At 26.3% G+C, this 22,794-nt stretch overlaps 6 protein-coding genes across 13 annotated transcripts; 4 read left to right on the top strand and 2 right to left on the bottom strand.

Moving 5' to 3' along the window:
* Nucleotides 1-1,335: 1,335 nt before the first annotated feature.
* On the bottom strand, nucleotides 1,336-3,002 carry LOC122852765 (speckle-type POZ protein B-like). The gene is made up of 2 exons (XM_044152756.1): nucleotides 2,642-3,002; nucleotides 1,336-2,522 (listed from the first exon to the last, which is right to left on the bottom strand). Exon 2 carries the CDS (start codon nucleotides 2,510-2,512, stop codon nucleotides 1,472-1,474), a length of 1,041 nt encoding a protein of 346 aa, XP_044008691.1. The 5' UTR covers nucleotides 2,513-2,522; nucleotides 2,642-3,002; the 3' UTR covers nucleotides 1,336-1,471.
* Nucleotides 2,773-4,770, top strand: LOC122860753 (apolipoprotein D-like). Its single transcript, XM_044164706.1, has 4 exons — nucleotides 2,773-2,796; nucleotides 4,136-4,266; nucleotides 4,351-4,533; nucleotides 4,608-4,770. Exons 1-4 carry the CDS (start codon nucleotides 2,773-2,775, stop codon nucleotides 4,768-4,770), a joined length of 501 nt encoding a protein of 166 aa, XP_044020641.1.
* Nucleotides 4,771-9,547: 4,777 nt separating this feature from the next.
* On the bottom strand, nucleotides 9,548-12,820 carry LOC122852762 (protein 5NUC-like). Its single transcript, XM_044152742.1, has 7 exons — nucleotides 12,476-12,820; nucleotides 12,017-12,171; nucleotides 11,731-11,944; nucleotides 10,898-11,665; nucleotides 10,720-10,824; nucleotides 10,491-10,643; nucleotides 9,548-10,408 (listed from the first exon to the last, which is right to left on the bottom strand). The coding sequence occupies exons 2-7, from the start codon at nucleotides 12,145-12,147 to the stop codon at nucleotides 10,019-10,021; spliced, it is 1,761 nt and encodes a 586-aa protein (XP_044008677.1). The 5' UTR covers nucleotides 12,148-12,171; nucleotides 12,476-12,820; the 3' UTR covers nucleotides 9,548-10,018.
* A 1,108-nt stretch (nucleotides 12,821-13,928) lies between these two features.
* On the top strand, nucleotides 13,929-15,669 carry LOC122852759 (methionine aminopeptidase 1). Its single transcript, XM_044152727.1, has 5 exons — nucleotides 13,929-14,158; nucleotides 14,347-14,398; nucleotides 14,465-14,929; nucleotides 15,025-15,300; nucleotides 15,378-15,669. Exons 1-5 carry the CDS (start codon nucleotides 14,048-14,050, stop codon nucleotides 15,608-15,610), a joined length of 1,137 nt encoding a protein of 378 aa, XP_044008662.1. The 5' UTR covers nucleotides 13,929-14,047; the 3' UTR covers nucleotides 15,611-15,669.
* A 440-nt stretch (nucleotides 15,670-16,109) lies between these two features.
* Nucleotides 16,110-20,333, top strand: LOC122852744 (putative ATP-dependent RNA helicase DHX57). Of its 2 annotated transcripts, none has more exons than XM_044152714.1 (3): nucleotides 16,110-16,335; nucleotides 16,416-16,844; nucleotides 16,919-20,297. In XM_044152714.1, exons 1-3 carry the CDS (start codon nucleotides 16,265-16,267, stop codon nucleotides 20,289-20,291), a joined length of 3,873 nt encoding a protein of 1,290 aa, XP_044008649.1. In that variant the 5' UTR covers nucleotides 16,110-16,264; the 3' UTR covers nucleotides 20,292-20,297. The 2 variants fall into 2 exon arrangements, with proteins under 2 accessions (XP_044008649.1, XP_044008642.1); XM_044152707.1 differs by having other exon boundaries at nucleotides 16,111-16,335; nucleotides 16,413-16,844; nucleotides 16,919-20,333.
* A 117-nt stretch (nucleotides 20,334-20,450) lies between these two features.
* LOC122852681 (ell-associated factor Eaf) lies at nucleotides 20,451-22,774 on the top strand. Of its 7 annotated transcripts, none has more exons than XM_044152657.1 (4): nucleotides 20,652-20,703; nucleotides 21,048-21,690; nucleotides 21,784-22,569; nucleotides 22,657-22,774. In XM_044152657.1, the coding sequence occupies exons 2-4, from the start codon at nucleotides 21,594-21,596 to the stop codon at nucleotides 22,749-22,751; spliced, it is 978 nt and encodes a 325-aa protein (XP_044008592.1). In that variant the 5' UTR covers nucleotides 20,652-20,703; nucleotides 21,048-21,593; the 3' UTR covers nucleotides 22,752-22,774. The 7 variants fall into 7 exon arrangements, with proteins under 7 accessions (XP_044008585.1, XP_044008592.1, XP_044008568.1 ...); XM_044152633.1 differs by having other exon boundaries at nucleotides 20,665-20,952; XM_044152619.1 differs by having other exon boundaries at nucleotides 20,665-20,966.
* Nucleotides 22,775-22,794: the final 20 nt, after the last annotated feature.

Raw genomic sequence — 22,794 nt, 5'->3', positions numbered from 1 at the left:
AAAATTTAAATTTAAGTTTTAACGAAATTAAAAAAATTAATGACACAGCGTTTGAAGGAATGATAATAGATGGAAGCTTAAATTTATCACACAATAAATTGATGGAAATAAAAAATTTTGGTATTAAAAATAACACAAAGTTATCGAGTTTAAAATTAAATAATAATTTTATTTATAATATTGAAGATCAAGCATTTTTTGGACTTTTTGTTAAGGAGCTTGATTTGAGTAACAATAAATTAGAATATATAAATGAATTGGCATTCGATGGATTGGATATTAATGGCACACTGGATTTATCATGCAATAATATTTCAAAAATTTATCATTTCAATATTTTTAATAAAAGAATAACAAAGTTATATCTGCAATATAATAATATAAATTTCATTGAACCTGGTGCATTTATTAATATGAATTTGTACGATTTAAATTTGAGTGATAATAAATTAAAAATTATTGAAATTGAAACATTCAATGGAATGAAAATAATGCAGAGAAAAAATAAATGGACTGGTGTCAATGATGGACTTGATTTATCAAACAATTGTTTGCTTGAAAAAATTAATGATGGGGCTTTTAGAAACTCGACAATTTCGACGATAAATTTCTATGGAAAATGTATGGATAAAGAAATATTTAATAAAAATAATTTCGATAAATGGGAACTTTCAAATTCAACAACACTTTATCCAATGGAAATTGAAAATGAGTAAAAAGAAAAAGGTGTGTTTACAAACTAAATACAAAAGCTAATTATGATTATTTTTTTCTAAATAAATTTTTACATGATATACTTATAACTAATTGTATAATTTGTTTAATTTTCAGGATTAAATTCTTTTTTTTTTCTTGGATTTTGAAGCAATAAAAAATAGAACATAAATATAATAAACATTTAAAAACTATTGTAAAGAATAAATACCATTACCTTCTGATAAAAACAAAAAAAAAAAAACGTTTTATTTTTTATTTACTGCATTATTTAATAAAATAAAAAATTACTTAGTGGAAATATTTATGTGAGTTTGATTTTATTTTGAAGAGTGATTATTAAACGAACATAAATTTATTTTTTTAAAGCAGTGTATTTAGATAACGTTTAATAATAGTTATAGACACATTTTATCTTTTTTTTTTTTTTGTCTAGAGCTTACCTTGTATTTTATTTTTGTTGAAAAAATCAATGAAGAATAATTCGTTTATGTGTGGTCGATAAAAATAGAGAAAAACTATTTTATCCTGAAATTTTTATCTTTAAATTATATAGAAAAAAAAAATCATTAAATAAATTATTGATTATGCAAATCAAAATAATAAAATAAAAAACAGTTGGTCTTTAAATTCGAAGTTAATTTTAATGTTAATTAATATTTTTTCATGTAATTATAAAAATTATTATAATTATTTTTCTTTAATTAATAATTATACAATGAAAAAAAAAAGGATGGTTCACTTTAAAAAATAATATTTATTCACTACCATCAAAGGCACGAAGAATCTTGCTAAGAACACTGCCTTTATCTTTTTCCAATTTTCTAAATGTTTCGCTAGCAAGCACTTCCTGCAGATGAGATTTAATGAACATTAATGTTTCATGTTTCAAGTCTTTAGCATTATTTTTATCAGCAAATACATAAAGTTCTGCTGCTTTTTCAATATCAATAGAACTGACAAGAGCTTTCTCACACTGGTTCTTGAGATAATCCAACTGATATTTATCAGCTGCAATAAATAAATCCATTGTCATTTCCTGAATATTCTTTACCTCACCTGTGTAAATGTAATACAACAGTTTTTCAAAAACATCTTCATCAATATCTTCAATTATAATTTCATTTTCTGTATTTTCTTTAGTCTCCTTGTGAGTAAACATGGCACGAAATACTGGACTACGTACAGCGAGCATGAATTTGCTTGCTTTGAATGATTTTGTTTTTACTATGATATTGACATCACTGAATTCACCACTTTTTAAAAGTTTAGCATAATCATTTTTCAAAACTTGTTTAGTAGTATTAATAGTAGCCATAACAAATTGATTTGCAACTGGTTCATTTGTTGATATCTTCAACTTACATGAAATTAACAAATTGTCATTTGATAAATAATTTATTAAAGTTGAACGTTGAAGTGAACAACTAACTTCTGTATAATCCCTTGAAAATTTAACAGGCACTGGACTTTTAAAAAAGGTGTACTCTTTTTGCTTAGTTTCATAATTTAGAATCGACACGTCATACATGGCAAGGAAATTAGAATTCCTATTAAATGACTCAAGTTTTAACAATATTTTTACGTCATCGGTATCCGGTTGTGGATGTAGATCCATCTGAAGGGTCCATATATCTTGAATTTCAGTTGAACCAGATGAAAAAACTGAAGACAATAATTTTACCCCAACCGGAATGAAATAAAAATCTCGAATTTCCCAATCATGTCTTAATGAGCGTGTATTAATCTTTTTAGTCACACATAAAGAATATGTTTGATCAACTGAATTAGTAGTCATTTTGTTGTTTCTAAAATAAAATGCAATTTACCAAAATTAATTTTATTGCAACGTGATATCTTACATAATAGTAACCTAACTTTTTCAAGACTATGCGTATTAAAACTTTAGTGCAAAATATATACATACCAGTGTAATGATTAAGAAATGGTTGATGTGTTTGATAAGTCAAGCTTTCCCTCATATGGTGAAAACTTGAAGATTAGTGAAAATAGGCTTTGGTCTAACCCAGTCTAAGTCTAACCGTCTAATTCTTGATCATGAAGAATAGAGAATCTATACATGTAAAGATACGGTTTCATATATATTATCACACGTACGTAACTACCATGGTAGAAATACTTAGTATACATAGTACTTCTACCATGGTCCAAGACTTGCAGCAGAGCAATATCTACCGGACAAAATAGAACTTTGTTGCTTTTCGTAGCGTTTTTGGCAAATTACTTATATATTTTTTTAAATAATTCTTTAAATAACAAAGTTATATCTGCAATATAATAATATAATTTTTATTGAACCTGGTGCATTTATTAATATGAATTAGTACAATTTAAATTTGAGTGATAAATTATTTTTAATTTATTATCACTGAAATAAAATTACCTTCTGATAAAAACAAAAAAGTTTTATTTTTTATTTACTGGGGTATTTGATAAAATAAAAAATAATTTAGTTGAAATATTTATATAAGTCTGATTTTATTATGACGAGTGATTATTAAACGAACATAAGACTATTATTTTAAAAAAACGATGTTTAAAGATAACGTTTAATGATAGATATGTATAGACACATTTTATCTTTTTTTTTTTTTTTTTTGTCTATAGAGCTATTATCTTGTATTTTATTTTTGTTAAAAATATATAGAAAAACATCAGGTGATATTTATATAATTATTCTCCAAGCAATTTAAAAAAGATTCAAGATTAAAAAATTGAAGAGGTGCTAGTTTATCAGTTTAAAATATAAAAGTAAACGTAAACAAAATTTTGTTTTCGTGTGAGGATATCACCTGATATATTATTATAAATATTATTATTGATTACCAAATGACTTTATAAATAGGACAGCTTCTCCCATTTGACTTTAAATATCGGAAAGTCATTAGTAAAATCGTAATATAAATAGCCGAGTGCCATCAACTTTTAGTAGATACAAAAATTACATTTTTATAAAAACAACGACTGTCTGGTAAAGCACATTGAAAGGTAAAATAATACAATATAAATTTTATTTAAAAAAAATCAATAAAGAATAATTCTTTTAAATGTCTCGATAAAAATATAGAAAAATTATTTTATCCTGAAATTTTTATCTTTAAATTTATATAGGAAAAAAAATCATTTAAAGAATTATTAATTATCTAAATAAATATTATAAAAGTATCAACGAATTTCTCGTTACTTTTTAAAATTTGAATTTGAATTTTTGAAGATGATGCTGTTATTTTTATTATTAACATCAACAATTGCGTCTCATTCTTTGGCACAAATTGACCGGTCAAAGTATCCTTCATTGAGAGCATTAACAAATTTCAATACAACAAGGGTAAATATCGTTTTCAAAAATTTTAAAAATGTATCCTTAATGATAATAATTTTTTCAAATAATACTCATTAGTTTCTTGGTACTTGGTATGAAATTGAAAGAACTCCGAATCAAAATGAAATCAATCAAAAATGTTCAATAATTGGCTACAAATTAATTCCAAATCTACCACTAATTGCTTTTATTCTTTCAAAAGATAAAACGTAAGTTATAATTAATATATTTACATTGGATAATTAAGGCAATCATGTAACTCAATTTTTTTGTTGTTTTAAAAAATTATTTAGAACTGGAGAGATTAGTAGATTACCTGCATCAGATACTCCATTAGGACAACATTTAGCCAGATGGGATTTTCGTTACCCAGCAAATCTCCAAGAAAGTAATGGTATTACTTCAATTTTAGATACTGATTATGTTAATTATGCGATTAAGACTTTGGTTCAACAAAAAAAAGATAGAAATTCTGGGTTAGTTATTTATTTTATTGTAGTTTCAATTTTAAATATATCAAACTAAATGTTTTCTTTTTGAATCTCAACAGATATATGTTAACTGTGTGGATACTCTCGAGAGAAAAAACGATTTCAAAAGATAATTATAACAGGGCTATGGATGTTTTGCGTAGTAACAATATTTCACCGAATGAATTGCAACAAGTCGATCAACTGGGTTGTGACAATATTTTAAGAAATTATTGTTACTAACATACAAATACCTTTGTTTTTTATTAAACAAACGATGTGGATTAATTAATGCAATAATAACAATTGAATAGATTAAAATACAAGAAAAAATATGATAGACTATTTATATTTCGGAAAGCAGTTTACGAGGAGACAAATTATTATTTGAATGGAATTTTTATTTTTGATTCTAAATGTATTGAGTTTTCTTATTTAAAATCGTCGACTACATCTATAAAGAATATTAATATAAAAAAAGAAAAATTGTTTATGAAAGATGATAAGAAAATAATATTCGACTGCTATGTACTAGTTTTAAAAATATTAAATTAAAAATTTCTAGATAAGAAATGATAATTATTTGGTTTCTTTTTATTTACCCAGTCCCCGTTAGTTAATAATATAAAAAAAAAAAATTGTTAATGATCGAATACCTCCTCGCTCATTTTATGTTCCTAATACAAATCTAAATTATTTCGAAAACTTTTTCAAAATATTTAGGATACCTCTTTGCATATTCTATACTCCTAATAAAATCAGAAATTTTTTTTTTTTAATTTTCAAAAAATTAAGAATACCTCCTTGCTCATTCTATGTTCCTGATACTTGGAAATTTTTTTTTTCTTATAAACTTAAGAAAAATTTGTGGAAAAAAAAATTTTTTAAGTATCAAGAACATAGAATAGGCAAAGAGGTATTTTTGAAAATATCAAATACCTCTTTGCTCATTCTATGTTCCTGATACTCAAGAATTTTTTTTTTTATAAAATTTTGAAAAATTTGTGGAAATAAAAGTTTTCGAGTATCAGGAACATAGAATGAGCAAGAAGGTATTTTCGAAATTTTTTTTTTTTTTTTAATTTCAAAAAACAAATTCAAAATCAATGGATGGCGCTAAACTTGTTGCCTCAAAAAATACCTCTTTGCTTGTTCTATAACCCTGATAAAACAGCCTTCTTCTATCTATGATATTTCAATGTGTTTACACTACAGTTCCTATGAAAAACACCAGGTGGCGCTGAACTTGTTAACTCAAAAAATACCTCTTTGCCTGTTCTATAACCCTGATAAAACAGCCCTCTTCTATCTATGATATTTAAATGTGTTACCCCTATAGTTCTTATTAAAAACACCAGGTGGCGCTAAACTTGTTAACTCAAAAAATACTTCTTTTCATGTTCTACAACCCTGATAAAACAGCCCTCTTCTATCTATTGAATTTAAATGTGTTACTCCTATAGTTCCTATTAAAAACACCGGGTGGCGCTAAACTTGGTAACTCAAAAAATACCTCTTTTCATGTTCTATACTCCTGATAAAACAGCCCTCTTCTGTCTATGATATTTCAATGTGTTTACCCTATAGTTCCTAAAAAAAATAATAGATGGCGCTGAACTCGTTAACTCAAAGAATACCTCTCTTCCTGTTCTACAACCCTGATAAAACAACCCTCTTCTATCTATGATATTTCAATGTGTTTACCTTATAGTTCTTAAAAAAAAAAATAGATGGCGCTAAACTTGTTGTCTCAAAAAATACCTCTTTTCATGTTCTATAACCCTGATAAAACATCCTTCTTCTATCTATGATATTTCAATGTGTTTACACTACAGTTCCTATGAAAAACACCAGGTGGCGCTGAAATTGTTAACTCAAAAAATACCTCTTTGCCTGTTCTATAACCCTGATAAAACAGCCCTCTTCTATCTATTATATTTGAATGTGTTTACCCTAAAGTTCTTAAGAAAAATAATAGATGGCCCTGGACTAGATAACTCAAAAAATACTTCTTTTCATGTTCTACAACCCTGATAAAACAGCCCTCTTCTATCTATTGAATTTAAATGTGTTACTCCTATAGTTCCTATTAAAACTGATAATTTAAAATTTTTTTTTTCTATAAAATTTCAAAATATTTGTGGAAAATTAATTTTCGAGTATCAGGAACATAGAATGAGCAAAGAGGTATTTCATATTTTTGAAAATACCTCCTTGCTCATTCTATGTTCCTAATACAAATCTAAAATTTTTTCACAAATTTTTTGAAATTTAATAGAAAAAAAATTTTTTGAGTATCCGGAACATAGAAAGAGCAAGGAGGTATTTTCAAAAATATGAAATACCTCTTTGCTCATTCTATGTTCCTGATACTCGAAAATTATTTTTCCACAAATATTTTGAAATTTTTTTTGAAATTTGAGAGAAAAAAAAATTTTCGAGTATCAGGAACATAGAATGAGCAAAGAGGTATTTGATATTTTTTGAAATTTTTTTAACTAGTAGCGCCATCTATCATTTTTTTAAAGAACTATAGGGTAAACACATTTAAATATCATAGATAGGAGAGGGCTGTTTTATTAGGGTTATAGAACAGGCAAAGAGGTATTTTTTAAGTCAACAAGTTCAGCGCCATCTATTATTTTTTTAAGGAACTATAGCGTAAACACATTGAAATATCATAGATAGCAAAGGGCTGTTTTATCAGGGTTATAGAACAGGCAAAGAGGTATTTTTTTAATTAACAAGTTCAGCGCCATCTATTGTTTTTCTTTAGAACTATATGGTAAAAACATTGAAATATTATAGATAGAAGAAGGCTGTTTTATCAGGGTTGTAGAACATGAAAAGAGCTATTTTTTGAGTTAACAAGTTTAGCGCCATCTGGTGTTTTTAATAGAAACTATAAGGGCAACACACTCAAATTCAATAGATAGAAGAGGGCTGTTTTATCAGGGTTATAGAACAGGCAAAGAGGTATTTTTTGAGTCAACTAGTTCAGCGCCATCTATTATTTTTTTAAGGAACTATAGCGTAAACACATTGATATATCATAGATAGCAAAAAGCTGTTTTATCAGGGTTATAGAACAAGAACAGAGGTATTTTTTGAGTCAACAAGTTCAGCGCCATCTATTGTTTTTTTCAGAAAGTATAGGATAAACACTATTAAATATCATAGATAGAAGGGGGCTGTTTTATCAGGGTTAAAGAACAGGCAAAGAGGTATTTTTTTAATTAACAAGTTCAGCGCCATCTATTGTTTTTCTTAAGAACTATATGGTAAAAACATTGAAATATTATAGATAGAAGAAGGCTGTTTTATCAGGGTTGTAGAACATGGAAAGAGGTATTTTTTGAGTTAACAAGTTCAGCGCCATCTATTATTTTTCTTTGGAACTATAAGGTAAAAACATTGAAATATCATAGATAGAATAGGACTGTTTTATCAGGGTTGTAGAACGAGAAAAGAGGTATTTTTTGAGTTGACAAGTCCAGCACCACCTGGTGTTTTCAATAGGAACTATAGGGGTAACACATTCAAATTCAATCGATAGAAGAGGGCTGTTTTATCAGGGTTGTAGAACATGAAAAGAAGTATTTTGTGAGTTAACAAGTTTAGCGCCACCTGGTATTTTTAATAGGAACTATAGGGGTAACAATTTAAATTCAATAGATAGAATAGGGCTGTTTTATCAGGGTTGTAGAACGAGAAAAGAGGTATTTTTTGAGTTGACAAGTTCAGCGCCACCTGGTGTTTTCAATAGGAACTATAGGGGTAACACATTTAAATTCAATCGATAGAAGAGGGCTGTTTTATCAGGGTTGTAGAACATGAAAAGAGGTATTTTTTGAGTTAACAAGTTTAGCGCCACCTGGTGTTTTTAATAGGAACTATAAGGGTAACACATTTAAATTCAATAGTTAGAAAAGGGCTGTTTTATCAGGGTTATAGAACAGGCAAAGAGGTATTTTTTGAGTTAACAAGTTTAGCGCCACCTGGTATTTTTAATAGGAACTATAGGGGTAACACATTTAAATTCAATAGATAGAAGAGGGCTGTTTTATCAGGGTTGTAGAACATGAAAAGAAGTATTTTTTGAGTTAACAAGTTTAGCGCCACCTGGTGTTTTTAATAGGAACTATAGGGGTAACACATTTAAATTCAATAATTAGAAAAGGGCTGTTTTATTAGGGTTATAGAACAGGCAAAGAGGTATTTTTTGAGTTAACAAGTTCAGCGCCATCTTTTAGTTAGAATGAGCAAAGAGGTATTCCATATTTTTGAAAATACCTCCTTGCTCATTCTATATTCCTGATACTTGAAAATTTTTTTTCCACAAATTTTTAGAAATTTATAAGAAAAAAAAATTTTCAAGTATCAGGAACATAGAATGACCGAAGAGGTATTTTGATATTTTTGAAAATACCTCCTTGCTCATTCTATGTTCCTGATACTTGAAAATTTTTTTCAAGATTTGTATCAGGAACATAGAATGACCGAAGAGGTATTTTGATATTTTTGAAACACCTCCTTGCTCATTCTATGTTCCTGATACTTGAAAATTTTTTTCAAGATTTGTATCAGGAACATAGAATGACCGAAGAGGTATTTTGATATTTTTGAAAATACCTCCTTGCTCATTCTATGTTCCTGATACAAATCTGAGATTTTCTCACAAATTTTTTGAAATTTGATAGAAAAAAAAAATTTCCGAGTATCAGGAACATAGAATGACCGAAGAAGTATTTCGATATTTTTAAAAATACCTCTTTGCTCATTCTATGTTCCTGATACTCGATATATTTTTTTCCACAAATTTTTCGAAATTTATAAGAAAAAAAAATTTTCAAGTATCAGGAATATAGAATGAGCAAGGAGGTATTTTCAAAAAAATTTTTTTTATCTATATTATAAAAAATTTGTGGAAAGAAAATTTCGAATTTTAAGGAGGGATCTTAAGTTGTTTTTTTTTTATTTTTGTCATTGCTTATTTTATTTGATTTATTTTATGTATCACTTAAATTTTTTTTTTTTTTTAAATATCGTTTTTGATCAGGAATATAGAACATGCAAGAAGGTATTCTATGTTTTCACTTTGAAATTTTCTGTAAAATAATAGCTTTCGATCAGGTGTATAGAACAACCAAAGAAAATTCTATGTTTTATTATTTCTTACATTTTATAACTTACGTTTCTTCAGTTATTTCAAAATTTCTTTAAAATTTATTGAACAATATATATAGGTTTATATTAGGAACATATAATAGGCAAAGAGGTTCTTTACCTTCTAAAGTTCTTCGACACACCTGAATTATTGTATCAGGAACATAGCATGACTAATGAGGTATTCGGTGTTTTGGAAATAATTTCAATTTATCATTAAGTAAGTTCACAAACGAGGCCTCATTAAAAAAAATAAGTTGTAAATTTTATATTCTAATATCATTCTAATCTTCTATAATTTTCTTTACATATAGTTATGCCATTTTTAAAAAATTAAACGTATAAAAAATGCTGTAATTATGGCAATATTGAACACACATCGTTTTGAGTAAGTATTATCAATTGACGAAGCCGAGGATGAAGTTGATTTCTGAGTCGAAACAAAAGCGATTCTCGATTCAATACCTGGATACACAGGGCTGTGTATCCGTAAGAATTGACCAAGTATTTCAGCATTTATTATATTTAATGACATCGATTCCAAGCTATAAAACATCGTGTAGCCATCACCACCAGCACCAAAATACGCAGTAGTCATCACTGTATAATTTTTATCCTGATTAATGTCTTCAAAATGAGGAACTCTACATTGAGAACAACGAATCTGTGCTGACATGACTCTCGAACCAAAGGGGTTTTCTAAATTATATGTCACCTGAAAAATAAATATACATTTTTTTTTTATTTTCACAGAGATATAATAATTCGTTTAATAATAATATTGGATAAATTGTTACCTTTATGCCTGACAACTGCAGAAATGCACCACTTGATTGATTACCCTTGTTTACACTCCATTCAAGTACGTCAAAAAGTATTTTTCCAGGAACATCAATAAGTATAACTGGGTCATCAAATGGCAAAACTGATAAAAGTTCACCCATTGTTATCTACAAAACGATTGCGATAATTATTATTAAATCAATTGAATAATTATTTAAATATTAAATTAACGATAATATATACATTGTAACTTGGATGCTGATCAATTGAACCACGAATATTGCCACCTCCTACAAAAGCAACTGAAGGTTGTTTCCATTTGCCAGTTAAATTAAATTGTCTATGTGCCTATCAATAAAATAAATAATCAACTTTAAACTTATTTCAATGAAAAAAAAATCTACTATCATTAAATACGTACATAATCAATCATAGCATCGGTTATAAGATTTCCAAAGTTGCACTCTTTAACTCTACAATTTTTAGAGTCACCATCAAGTAGAACTAGACTATTACCAACAACTTTCGCTTCTATATCTATTAATGCCAATCGAAATTCTTCAAACTCATCCACAGCATCTTTGTCATTTTCAATGCTATCATCAACTAAAATTGGACTTCCTGTAATATTCATTACTTTTTTTTCTTTCTCATCATAATTAACGACGACATGTCCCATGTACTTGGTGTAAGCTGAAGCCTGGACAACATAAACAATTTTACCACTTTTTTGTTTGATTTCAGTTGGATAAGGTCCTTCAGGTGTATCATAATTTGACTGATTTCCACTGTATAAAAAAGTATGTGAGTGGCCACCAATTACAAGATCAATACCATCAACTTGTTCAGCAATTATTTTGTCCAGATCGTAGCCAGAGTGGCCCAATGCTATCAGGATATCTATACCATCAGCTTTAAGTTTATTAGCTTCTTCTTGAATCACTGTAACTTCATCAAGAAACTTGACATTTCCAGAAAAAGAAGTTATTTTTGTTTCGTTTGTTAGATAACCGATAATGCCAATTTTATAACCATTTACTGTCAAGATTGTACTATTTTTTATTCCTGTTGCAGCTAATTCAGGTTCTTCTGTTAAATCCAAGTTTGCTGCAAGTACAGGGTATGATGCATTTTTAAGAAAAGGAATAAGTCCCTCTAGACCTTTGTCAAATTCATGATTTCCAAGACACTGAAAATATATTTTTTTAAATTATCAATCGTTGTAGTAATAATATTGTTTTAATAATTACTTACCATTGCATCGGGTTTTAAAATATTCAAGCCTCTTGCGACAATTTCCCATTTGTATTTTGTAAACCAATAAGTACCTTGATATGTATCACCAGCATTTAAAAATATTGTGGTATTATCAGATTTCCTTTCTTGCTTTATGAGAGTTGCCAGACGGGGAAATCCACCGTAGCATTTTTCATTCGATGTATTTTTATTTGTACAAGTTTCTAAAAATCTAAAAAAAAGGTATTATATTCTATTATAATTTTATATTATTAAATTTGTAATAAAACATTTTTTTTCATACCTAGAGTGCATATCATTCGTGTGTATAATATTTAGTTTGAATGATTGAACACTTAATAGTGCCTTAAAAAATATACCACTCGATAGAATAAATAATAACACGGTCCATCGGATTTCTTGTATTGGTGCCATTTCAAGTTGCTTTATAACAAAGTACTAAAAAATAAAATTAATATAAAGTATATTTTTTCACGTTTATAAATGATAAGATAAGATATACTTTATTAAAGCTTTCCCTTGTTCGTTAATAATCTTTTAATAATCTAATTATTTTTTACGCATTTTTAATGTGAGTAAAACCAGAAAGATTAGAGGTCTAGAGAGTCTTCTTGGGTAAAACCAAATTTTACGAAGGCTAGGTTTTATATTATCTTTTCTTTTATAAATTTATCAAATAAAAATCAAAAAAATTAATAAATAACTTACTTTTTATAATAACTTACAATAAATAATAACTTACTTTACAGATAATTTTTTTTTTAATTTATGAATCCTCAATTGATAAATGAAAAAATCAATCAATGTAATTCCAGTATAATGTGACTCTTTGAATGCACATTCACGTCACTTTTATTAATTTTACTTGACAAATAAATACGAGAAAAAAAAAAATTATTTTGTATAATATAAGAATAATAAAATTTATATTTATTTTTATTTTAAAAAAATGCTTGTATACGTGTAGCATAATAAAACGTTAATTTGTAAATGCAGGTGCAGTTTGTGCAAAAGGAATTTTTTATCAAGTTGACGTCACAATTTTTTAGTCTTGCAATTTATCTCCCACTCAAAAATTTCTCATATAAACTACGAAAAAAAAAAGCAAACACATATTAAATGCTCATAAAATAATAATGATGTGTAATTGCTTGTAGTTTCTATACGAGATTTCTTTAGGTGGGGGATCTTGAGGATAAAGTGACAATAAAATTGTCGCTTACGAGATAATAAAACGATAAATTAAAAAATACTTACTGTCAACTGTGTAACACGTTTCTATTTGATCTGTTAATTTATTCTATTTGAATTAATTGATTAATTTAAAAATAAAATAAACACAACAGAAATTAATTATTCGCAATATTAGAAAGTATAAAATTGAATACAATAAAAAATAAAATACAATAATTATTAAATATATATGTAAATAAAATAATTAGTATTTTAATTTTATTTGAATATTAATAATATTATTTTTATATTATAAAATTTATAGAAAAAAATACACATTATGTCTCATTTATTAATCGAAATATTTATTAAATTTCAACTTGCATTTATGTTACAAAGAATTATTTAAAATATTCATTGTAAATAATACAAAGAGGTATATTTAATTATTACATAATCACATCAATTTTTTCTGGAATAGTTGTTGCGGTAGAAATAATTTTAATTTACTATATTTTCTAAATCGAAATCCCTATACTGTGATTATACTATAATGGAATCGAAATCTGATTTAAAAAATTAAAAGTTTAACAGTATAAGCTGGCATTTAAACAATAAAAAAATAAGTCATTTCTTTGAATTTAAAATGATAATAATTTACAAGATAACAGTCTTTATTGTTTTACTGATAAAAATTATAAATATATAGAATCATAAATGTTTACTGAATTTTAAAAAAGGTGCATAATCAGTCTGCTGTTGAGTTTATTTGCTATATACTGAAAAACAATATTGAGGCGTTATTTTCACAATTACAATTTAATCGTTTTATAATGATGTTATGACTTATGAGTAATATTATTTTGCGAATTAATTAATACTTACCACCTCATAAATCGAATAAGTTCAAAAAAAAAATTGTAATTTGCGCATGACACTACGACATGAGCAGAAACTCTGCGACGATTTTTTTTTTTTTGTGAATTTGTGTGAATTTTCGTACAATGTAATTACACCTTAAAGGTTTTCTAAGAAATTAATCGACAAACAACAAAAAAAAAAAAAACCACAAGTTGATATTAAATTTTATATCAATTAATTGAAGAAAACAAAGCAACACAATTTAAGTAGATAAATTAAAATGTCTTCAGTATTGGGAATGTGTGAAACTCCTGGATGTAACGTAGCTGCTACTCTACAATGTCCAACATGTTTAAAAATTGGCATTCAAGGCTCATATTTTTGCAGTCAAGTGAGTAAAAAAATTCTAGGTTATTAATAAATATAAATAACCGGTATAATACATTTTTAAATAACAATAAAAACTTTTAAATTCATTATCAAATACTTTCAACTATCAAAAACTCATATGTAGTTTCCCAGTAGCTGAAAGAGAGGAGAAAATAAAAACCCAGATCATGATAAATTCAATTGTTCTAGACTTGCTTCAAAGGAAACTGGAAATCTCACAAAGTGATTCACGAAATTGCTAGTAAGTAATATTATTAAATGAAAAAAAAAAAAGAAATTGATATTAACCATTACTATTACTTTGTAGAAGGAGAAAGCAACAAACGAGGAATTTCAGATGAATATAATCCATGGCCTTCATATCATTATACTGGAAAATTACGTCCATATCCAGCTGTACCAAAAAGAGATGTTCCAAGATCAATAATGCGTCCAGATTATGCTGATCATCCAGAAGGTGTACCATTAAGTGAACAAGAAGTTCGTGGATCATCACAAATTAAAATATTAGATGATGATGAAATTGAAGCAATGAGAGTTGCTTGTAAACTTGGACGTGAAGTACTTGATGAAGCAGCTAAAGTATGTGATGTTGGTGTGACAACTGCTGAAATTGATCGTATTGTTCATGAAGCATGCATTGATAGAGATTGTTATCCATCACCATTAAATTATCATCAATTTCCAGCAAGTTGTTGTACATCAGTTAATGAAGTTATTTGTCATGGTATACCAGACACTAGACCTCTAGAAAATGGAGATCTTTGTAATGGTAATAACATAATATTAATTCAAAACAAATTCGAGTTTTTTAATTCTTTTTTTCTTATGTTTATAATTATTTATAAAATAAATTATTATTTGCAGTTGATGTGACAGTGTTTCACAGAGGTTTTCATGGTGATTTGAATGAAACATTTTTTGTTGGTGATGTTCAACCAGAAATAAAAAAACTAGTCCAAGTTACTTATGAGTGCCTATCAAAAGCAATTGACATTGTTAGACCTGGTGAAAAATATAAAGAAATTGGTAATGTTGTACAAAAACATGCACAAAGTGCAGGTTTATCTGTTGTACGAAGTTATTGTGGTCATGGAATACATAGACTATTTCATACAGCACCAAATGTTCCACATTATGCAAGTAAGAAAAAATTAAAATGACAATTAAATTATTATAAGTTATTATTTATATTTAAAATACTATTATTTTAATTTTAGAAAATAAAGCTGTTGGAATAATGAAACCTGGTCATTGTTTTACTATTGAGCCAATGATATCACAAGGAACTTGGCGTGATGAAACGTGGCCAGATGACTGGACAGCAGTTACAGCAGATGGTAAATGGTCAGCTCAATTTGAACAAACTCTTCTTGTAACTAATGATGGCTGTGAAATTCTTACAAAAAGACGTACTAAGGATGGTAATCCTTGGTTTATGGACAAATTGTAAATTATAATTGTATATTATAATGTAAAATTTGTGTAATACATATTCAAATCAAATTAAAAAATGAAGTATGTTTTTTCTATCATTTTACATATCACATTACTTGACTCGTTATATGAATAAGATATTTTTGTCGTTTTAAATTTAGAACAGCTTCATGCTACTTATAAATTTTTAGTCTAGCTCCATTTTTATTTCTATCTAATTTGTATCTCAATGTATGTTTTTTTATCTTTATTACAATTTTTTAGAGAATCGAAAATAAGGATCTTAGCACAACATCATTTAAATTGTTTCTTCAAACTTTTATAATTCATGAAAAGCAAAACCAATATTTCGATTTCAAAAAATAATGATTTTATTGAAAAATTGTTACTTTTTTTTACTGTTAGTTGATTGTCTTTGTTGTGTACTCAAAAAAAAATCATTTATTAATTTTTGGAGTAAATTTTATAAGTTATAGCTGATAGAAATTCATCAAGTTTTTAGAGCGCATGTTTTCGATATGATTATTATGTTTGCTATATAAACTCATCTGACAGAGACAGCTGCCAAATGTTTGGCTGGTTTCACCATATGTATATAAACTTTAATTTATGTTTTTTAAAAGTTTATAGTTAATATATTTTGTAAAAAAAATAATTAGTTAAATTAATAATGGATCGTCGAAGCTATGATTTGATGGAAGACTATGCAGTAGTTGGAAAAAATAGTGAAAATAATAAATCGTAAATATATAACCTCAATTTTATTTTTATTTATTAATATTTATATAATTAAATTTTAATTAAAATTATTTATTTAGAAGAAATTCAAATAATAAGAATAAAAAAGGAGAATCATTTAAATCAACAAATTCATCATCAGCTGTGCCTGTTAAATCTAATGTCAATAAAAAGACTGAAGTAGATCAACGAAAAACAACAAATCCATCATCATCAGTTGTACCTGTTAAACCTAAATTAAAAAGAAAAAGTGAATTACAAACACTTCGAGTATCATTAGAATCTGAAAAATTACTTTATGATACTTTAAAGCATATTTATGGTTCTTCATTTAAACTATGTGATGTATCAGAATATAAAAATAAAAATTCACAATTACACAGTAAATATTGGATGGAAAGAGGTAATTTAGTTATTAAAGGAGTATTTGATTATTCAGTAAAAAATCCAACTAAAAAAACTCAAAAAGAAATAACAAAACAATTTGCAAAATCAAAACTTGAAAGTTACAGGTAAATTAAATAATAATAAATTATTGTTTTCTAGTTTTTTTATATTGTCATGATTTATGTTTTTTTTTGTTCAGTTTTCATCCAAATCATTGTAATGAAGCATTAGCACATACAGATGGTGATTATGGACGAGCAATTGAGATACTATTTGAAAAATATTATTGTGTTGATGATGATAAAAAATTTAGCAATGAAAAAATAACAAATGATATGCTTTTAGAAGTAATTGAAGATGAAAAATTAACACTTGAAGCAATATATAATGAAGCATTTGAAGAAAAGCTAAAAAATCAATTATGGTGTATTAAATTAAGATTGGATTATTTAATAACTGATCAAAATAAAAATAATGATAAGAAAAAATTGATAAAACCAGTAAATAAAGTTAATATTTGTAGTTTTTTTGCAAGTGGAAAAAAATGTAGATATGGAGAAAAATGTAAATTTCGTCATGAAAAAAAAGAAACAACAATGCTAAATGATAATAGTGCTAATAAAAAAAAAGATAGTTATTTTATTCTTGAAATAAGATTTCCAGAAAAGTTAAAATATCCATATGAGCCACCATATATTTATTTTTATAAAGAAGAATCATTTATTCCAAATGTACAATATTTAATGATTGCAAAAAAGCTATATGATACATCAAAAGAATTATCAAAGAATGGAAATCCATATTTATTTGAGATAATATCAATGCTAGAAAATGAAGAAGAAATGATGAAATATTTAACAACAGCAGAGCCAAATTTTATTGATAGAAATGAATCATTATTTATGAAAGAACTTGAAAATGAATTTGAATTATTACCAAGTCATAATATAAAAGGTTCAACAAATCGTTCAAATAATAAAAATATAACAATTGAAGAAATTGAAAAATTAGATGATATGATTTATCAAAAATTTAAGGATAAACAAACAAATAAACAATATTTAAATATGAAATTATCAAGACGTAATTTACCAGCATGGTCAATGATGAATGAAATAATTGATACAATTGATGATAATCAAGTAACAATAATATCTGGTGAAACTGGATGTGGTAAATCTACTCAAGTACCACAATTTATACTTGATAGTTGGATATTAAATAGAACAGATAAAAAAGAACATGTTGAAATAATTTGTACACAACCAAGAAGAATAAGTGCAATTGGTGTTGCTGAAAGAGTATCTGCTGAACGTGATGAACGTATTGGTAATACTGTTGGTTATCAAATACATTTAGAAAGTAAATTATCAAATTGGACAAGATTAACATTTTGTACAATTGGTATATTATTACAACGTTTAACAAGTGATCCAACATTAAATATGGTAACACATATTATTGTTGATGAAGTACATGAAAGAAGTGCTGAAAGTGATTTTTTATTAATGTTATTACGTGAATTATTATATAAACGTAATGATTTAAAAATAATATTAATGTCAGCAACATTAAAAGCTGAATCATTTTCAACGTATTTTAATGGTACACCAATTATAAATATACCAGGTAGAACATTTCCAGTTGAATCATTATATCTTGAAGATATTATTGAAACAATTAATTTTGTATTTGAAGAAGGTTCAAGATATACAAAAAGAGTACGAGGTGGATTAGAACAATTAGAAATTGAATTAGAAACAGCTGATGTTACATGTTTAACTGAAATTGAACCTAAAAAAAATATACTAGATAATAATCTTAATTTATCACAAATAATGGGAAGATATCCAAAATATTCAACATTAACATGGAAAAATTTATATCTTATGGATCATGAAAAAATTAATTATGAATTAATTGAAAAAATACTTGAATGGATTGTTGATGGTCAACATAATTATCCAAATGAAGGTTCAATATTAATATTTCTTCCAGGTTTATCAGAAATATCAACATTACGTGAATTATTAAAAGGTAATAAATTATTTTCATCAAATAATGGAAAATATAAAATAATACAATTACATTCAACATTAACAAGTGAAGAACAAAATTTAGTATTTCAAAAATTTGGTAATGGTGTACGTAAAATAATAATAAGTACAAATATTGCTGAAACATCAGTGACAATTGATGATTGTGTATTTGTTATTGATAGTGGAAGAATGAAAGAAACAAGATTTAATTCAATTCAAAATATGTCAAGTTTAGAAACATGTTGGGTATCACGTGCAAATTCAATGCAAAGAAAAGGAAGAGCTGGTAGAGTTAGACCAGGTGTATGTATAAATTTATTTACATCACATAGATTTCAACATCATTTATTAGCTGAACCAATACCAGAAATATTTAGAATTTCACTTGAGCCATTATTATTAAAAATTCATATGATGTATGGTGATAATATTGATTCAGTATCAGTATTAAAAAATTTAATTGAACCACCAGAAGATCAAAATATATTTGATTCAATATCAAGACTTGAAGATGTTGGTGCATTTAATTCTGAATGTAATTTAACACCACTTGGTCATCATTTAGCTGCATTACCAGTTGATGTTAGAATTGGTAAATTAATAATATATGGTGCAATATTTTGTTGTCTTGATTCATCATTAACAATTGCTGCATGTTTATCATATAAAAGTCCATTTACAACAATATTTGATAAACGTCATTTAATTGAATCTAAAAAAAAAGAATATACAACAGCATTTTCAGATCAATTAACAACACTTAAAGCATATAATAAATATATTGAAATGAGTCAAATAAGTACATTAGCTGGACAAACATTTGCTTATGAAAATTATTTATCAATTAAAATTCTTCAAACACTTGCTGATATTAAACATCAATTATTAGATCTTCTTGTGTCAATTGGATTTGTTCCAGTTAATACATATAAAAGAAAAATGGGTATTGATAAAGTATTAGAAATGACTGGTTTTGATTTAAATGCTAATAATGATAATTTAAAGTTATTACAAGGTTTATTATGTGGTGCATTATATCCAAATGTTGTTAAAGTATTTACACCAGAAAAATCATTTCAAATACAAGCAACTGGTGCAATACCACGTCAACCAAGACCAGAAGAATTAAGTTTTCAAACTAAAAATGATGGTTTTGTATTTATACATCCTTCATCTGTTAATTTTAGTGTACAACATTTTCCAAGTCCATATATTGTTTATCAAGAAAAAATTAAAACAACTAAAACATTTATACGTGAAATATCAATGGTATCAATGTTACCATTAATATTATTTTCTGGTTATGGTGTTAATATTGAACAACATAATGGTAATTTTATTTTATCATTAGCTGATGGATGGATCCTATTAGCTGTTGAATCACATACTGTTGCTCAATTATTACAACAAATGAAAGATGAACTTGTTAAGCTACTTGAAAAAAAAATGCAAGAACCACTTTTAAATTTAATTAATAATCAAAATAATAGAAAAATCATTGAAACAATCATCACTGTAATTACTCGAGAATAAAACATAAATAGAAAAATAAACTTTTATTTTATTTAAATTAAATATGTTGTTTAAATTATTCCCGCCATATTACAAGTCAGCCATGTTTTTTATTTTTCAACATGGCGACACTTAAAGTTTCTTTACACACTACAAATTATTGTCACAAAATAATCAAAATAATATTTAATAATTTATATCAATCATGCAATTTATTATTTTAATTATTTAATCATTAACAAAACTATCATTTAAATTGATTTTCTTGTTCAAAAAAAGATTAATAAACGATGAAATTATTTTTGTTGATGTAAATAAACATCTACTTTGTAAACGTTACTTATTTTTTTTTTTTGTGTGTAAGTTGGAAACAGTACCTTTATGTATTTGTGGTGCACCTGGTACAGGTTGGTGGTAGTCATGAAATATATAGGTATATATAAACGTGTTGCCTGAGATTGCGTAAATATAAAAAAATTATTTTTTTAAATCGAGGTCATCAAAATACTATAATATAAGTACGATCACGAACGTCGATTTTAACTTTCACAAAAAATAAATAAGACTATTTTTGGCTGAGAGAAAAATATCTCTTGATTTTTCATTTTTTTTGTCCACTGAAATATTATGATAAAATCTTTATGATAGTAATCTTATCATACAATATTATTCATTAATAAACGTATAAATATTTATGCATAAAGACAAGTTGTATTTTCAGTATGTTGAATAATAATATTTTTATTAAATACTGATAATAATTTATCTTTTTTTTAGTGGTGGTGTATTGAAATGTGCGCTTGCGCGTAAATACCTGTATACGTTTTTGCACAGAGGTGTCCAGTTTACAAGATCCATAATTGCAATTGATGATTCCATATGATATTATGATTTTAAGTGATATTAAAAATAGTAAATATATAATGATACTGTTATCATTAAGTTGAAAAAAATTGGTGTATTAATTGTGCTTTAAATTGGACTGTGAACTGTGGAATATATCATCAGTTATTCATCGAATGTTCAACCAGCTGCTACAACTGTCATTGCTCAATTTCATAATATCAGATTATTTTAAACAATATTATATCAAAATTAATAACTTGATTATAACAAGTTAACTTCAAGTAAACTTGAACGCAAAAATTCCTTAGTTAAAAGGTTTTTAATTGAATTGAAAAATGAAAACAGATTTTATGATAAAAATTAGTTAATGTTAATAATATTAACAGTCTTAAAAGACTGGGATAAATATCAAATGAGCTAAAATACAAAATAAATAATTATAAAATAATTAATATATGAAAAAAAAATTATTTGAATATGGCTGAACGACTTTGCTTAGGAAATGAAGTTAAAGAACTTAAACTTGGCTCAACATTTAACAGTAATAGAAGATCAGCTTATCATACAGTAAAATGTAATAAATTAATTATTATTATATAGAATTTTAATTGTTTATATTTATAAAAAATGTTAATAATTAATTTTTTAATTGTTTTTTCTTTTACAGATGATTTTAAGCCAGCAAGTGTTGATGATTCTAAAATGGCGACTGTTGAAGTTGGCTCAAATAATACAATGACTGTTACAGTACCACATCTTGATGGAGCTGGAATACCTCATACAGTTTTTAAAGGTTCACAAAGACCTTATAGTAAAGAATGTGTTTTAATAATTGATCATGTAAGTGGTGAAATAACACTTGAAAAATTATCATCAAATATACAAGTTAAAAAAACAAGAGTAGAACAAAAAATTCATTCATCATCAAATATTCCAAATTCAACATCGTCAAATAATAGTAATAATACAAACTCATTATTACCAACACAACCAACTGAACAACAAAAACGTAGTCCAACACATGGAAGAACATCTAGTAGAACAAAAGTAACAAGTGGTAAAAAAAGAGAGCCAACTGTACAACTTCATCCAGCTCCAAAACAACAACCAAGTCCACGTCGTGTATCACCATATCATGGTAAAAGTCCACCTAGTATAATGAATAATAATTCATCACCAAGACAATCAACAAATTTAGGAACTCCATCATTTGCAAGTTTACCAATGATTGGAGGTGATTTTGATGATTTTTTATCAACATCAGCAGCTCCAACAACACCATCAAATATTCCAACACATACAATTATAAATACTTCATTGAATCTTCCAACACAAACAACAAGTACTAGCAAAATTGGTGATCTCAGTGAATCCAGCTCAAATAGCTCAGGTTCTGATAGCTCAGACAGTGATTCAGAAGAAGAAAATATATCTAATCCTACGATTATTAATGGTAAGATACAATAATATAACTATTAGCTTATATTTTCATCTGTAATTATTATTAATAATATATTTATTTTTTTCTTTTTATTTTTAGAACGCACTAATGGTAATATTCAATCAGCAACATTAAACAATAATCTTCTTAATCAAGATCTTCAACTATCTGAATCAGAATCTGATAGTAATTAAAACGATAAAAATATTACAGTGTTAAAAATTATGTTTATAATAT

Source organism: Aphidius gifuensis, linkage group LG1 (genome assembly GCF_014905175.1).
Source record: "Aphidius gifuensis isolate YNYX2018 linkage group LG1, ASM1490517v1, whole genome shotgun sequence".
NCBI classification, from domain to species: domain Eukaryota; kingdom Metazoa; phylum Arthropoda; class Insecta; order Hymenoptera; family Braconidae; genus Aphidius; species Aphidius gifuensis.
Note: the sequence above shows the minus strand (reverse complement) of the source record. Positions and strands in the feature narration are given on the sequence as shown.

Bases quoted from the DNA above. Each gene is read 5' to 3' on its own strand.
- LOC122852765 (XM_044152756.1), bottom strand. From the start codon at position 2,512: ATGACTACTAATTCAGTTGATCAAACATATTCTTTATGTGTGACTAAA.
- LOC122860753 (XM_044164706.1), top strand. From the start codon at position 2,773: ATGAAGAATAGAGAATCTATACAT. The intron at 2,797-4,135 runs GTAAAGATACGG...AATACTCATTAG, and splicing joins AGAATAGAGAATCTATACAT to TTTCTTGGTACTTGGTATGA. The intron at 4,534-4,607 runs GTTAGTTATTTA...GAATCTCAACAG, and splicing joins AAAAAAGATAGAAATTCTGG to ATATATGTTAACTGTGTGGA.
- LOC122852762 (XM_044152742.1), bottom strand. From the start codon at position 12,147: ATGGCACCAATACAAGAAATCCGATGGACCGTGTTATTATTTATTCTA. The intron at 11,945-12,016 runs GTATGAAAAAAA...CCTTTTTTTTAG, and splicing joins ACGAATGATATGCACTCTAG to ATTTTTAGAAACTTGTACAA. The intron at 10,644-10,719 runs GTATATATTATC...ATCGTTTTGTAG, and splicing joins ATCAGCATCCAAGTTACAAT to ATAACAATGGGTGAACTTTT.
- LOC122852759 (XM_044152727.1), top strand. From the start codon at position 14,048: ATGTCTTCAGTATTGGGAATGTGTGAAACTCCTGGATGTAACGTAGCT. The intron at 14,159-14,346 runs GTGAGTAAAAAA...CAATTGTTCTAG, and splicing joins GCTCATATTTTTGCAGTCAA to ACTTGCTTCAAAGGAAACTG. The intron at 14,399-14,464 runs GTAAGTAATATT...ATTACTTTGTAG, and splicing joins AGTGATTCACGAAATTGCTA to AAGGAGAAAGCAACAAACGA.
- LOC122852744 (XM_044152707.1), top strand. From the start codon at position 16,265: ATGGATCGTCGAAGCTATGATTTGATGGAAGACTATGCAGTAGTTGGA. The intron at 16,336-16,412 runs GTAAATATATAA...TTATTTATTTAG, and splicing joins AATAGTGAAAATAATAAATC to AAGAAATTCAAATAATAAGA. The intron at 16,845-16,918 runs GTAAATTAAATA...TTTTTTGTTCAG, and splicing joins TCAAAACTTGAAAGTTACAG to TTTTCATCCAAATCATTGTA.
- LOC122852681 (XM_044152650.1), top strand. From the start codon at position 21,594: ATGGCTGAACGACTTTGCTTAGGAAATGAAGTTAAAGAACTTAAACTT. The intron at 21,691-21,783 runs GTAATAAATTAA...TTTCTTTTACAG, and splicing joins AGCTTATCATACAGTAAAAT to ATGATTTTAAGCCAGCAAGT. The intron at 22,570-22,656 runs GTAAGATACAAT...TTTTATTTTTAG, and splicing joins TAATCCTACGATTATTAATG to AACGCACTAATGGTAATATT.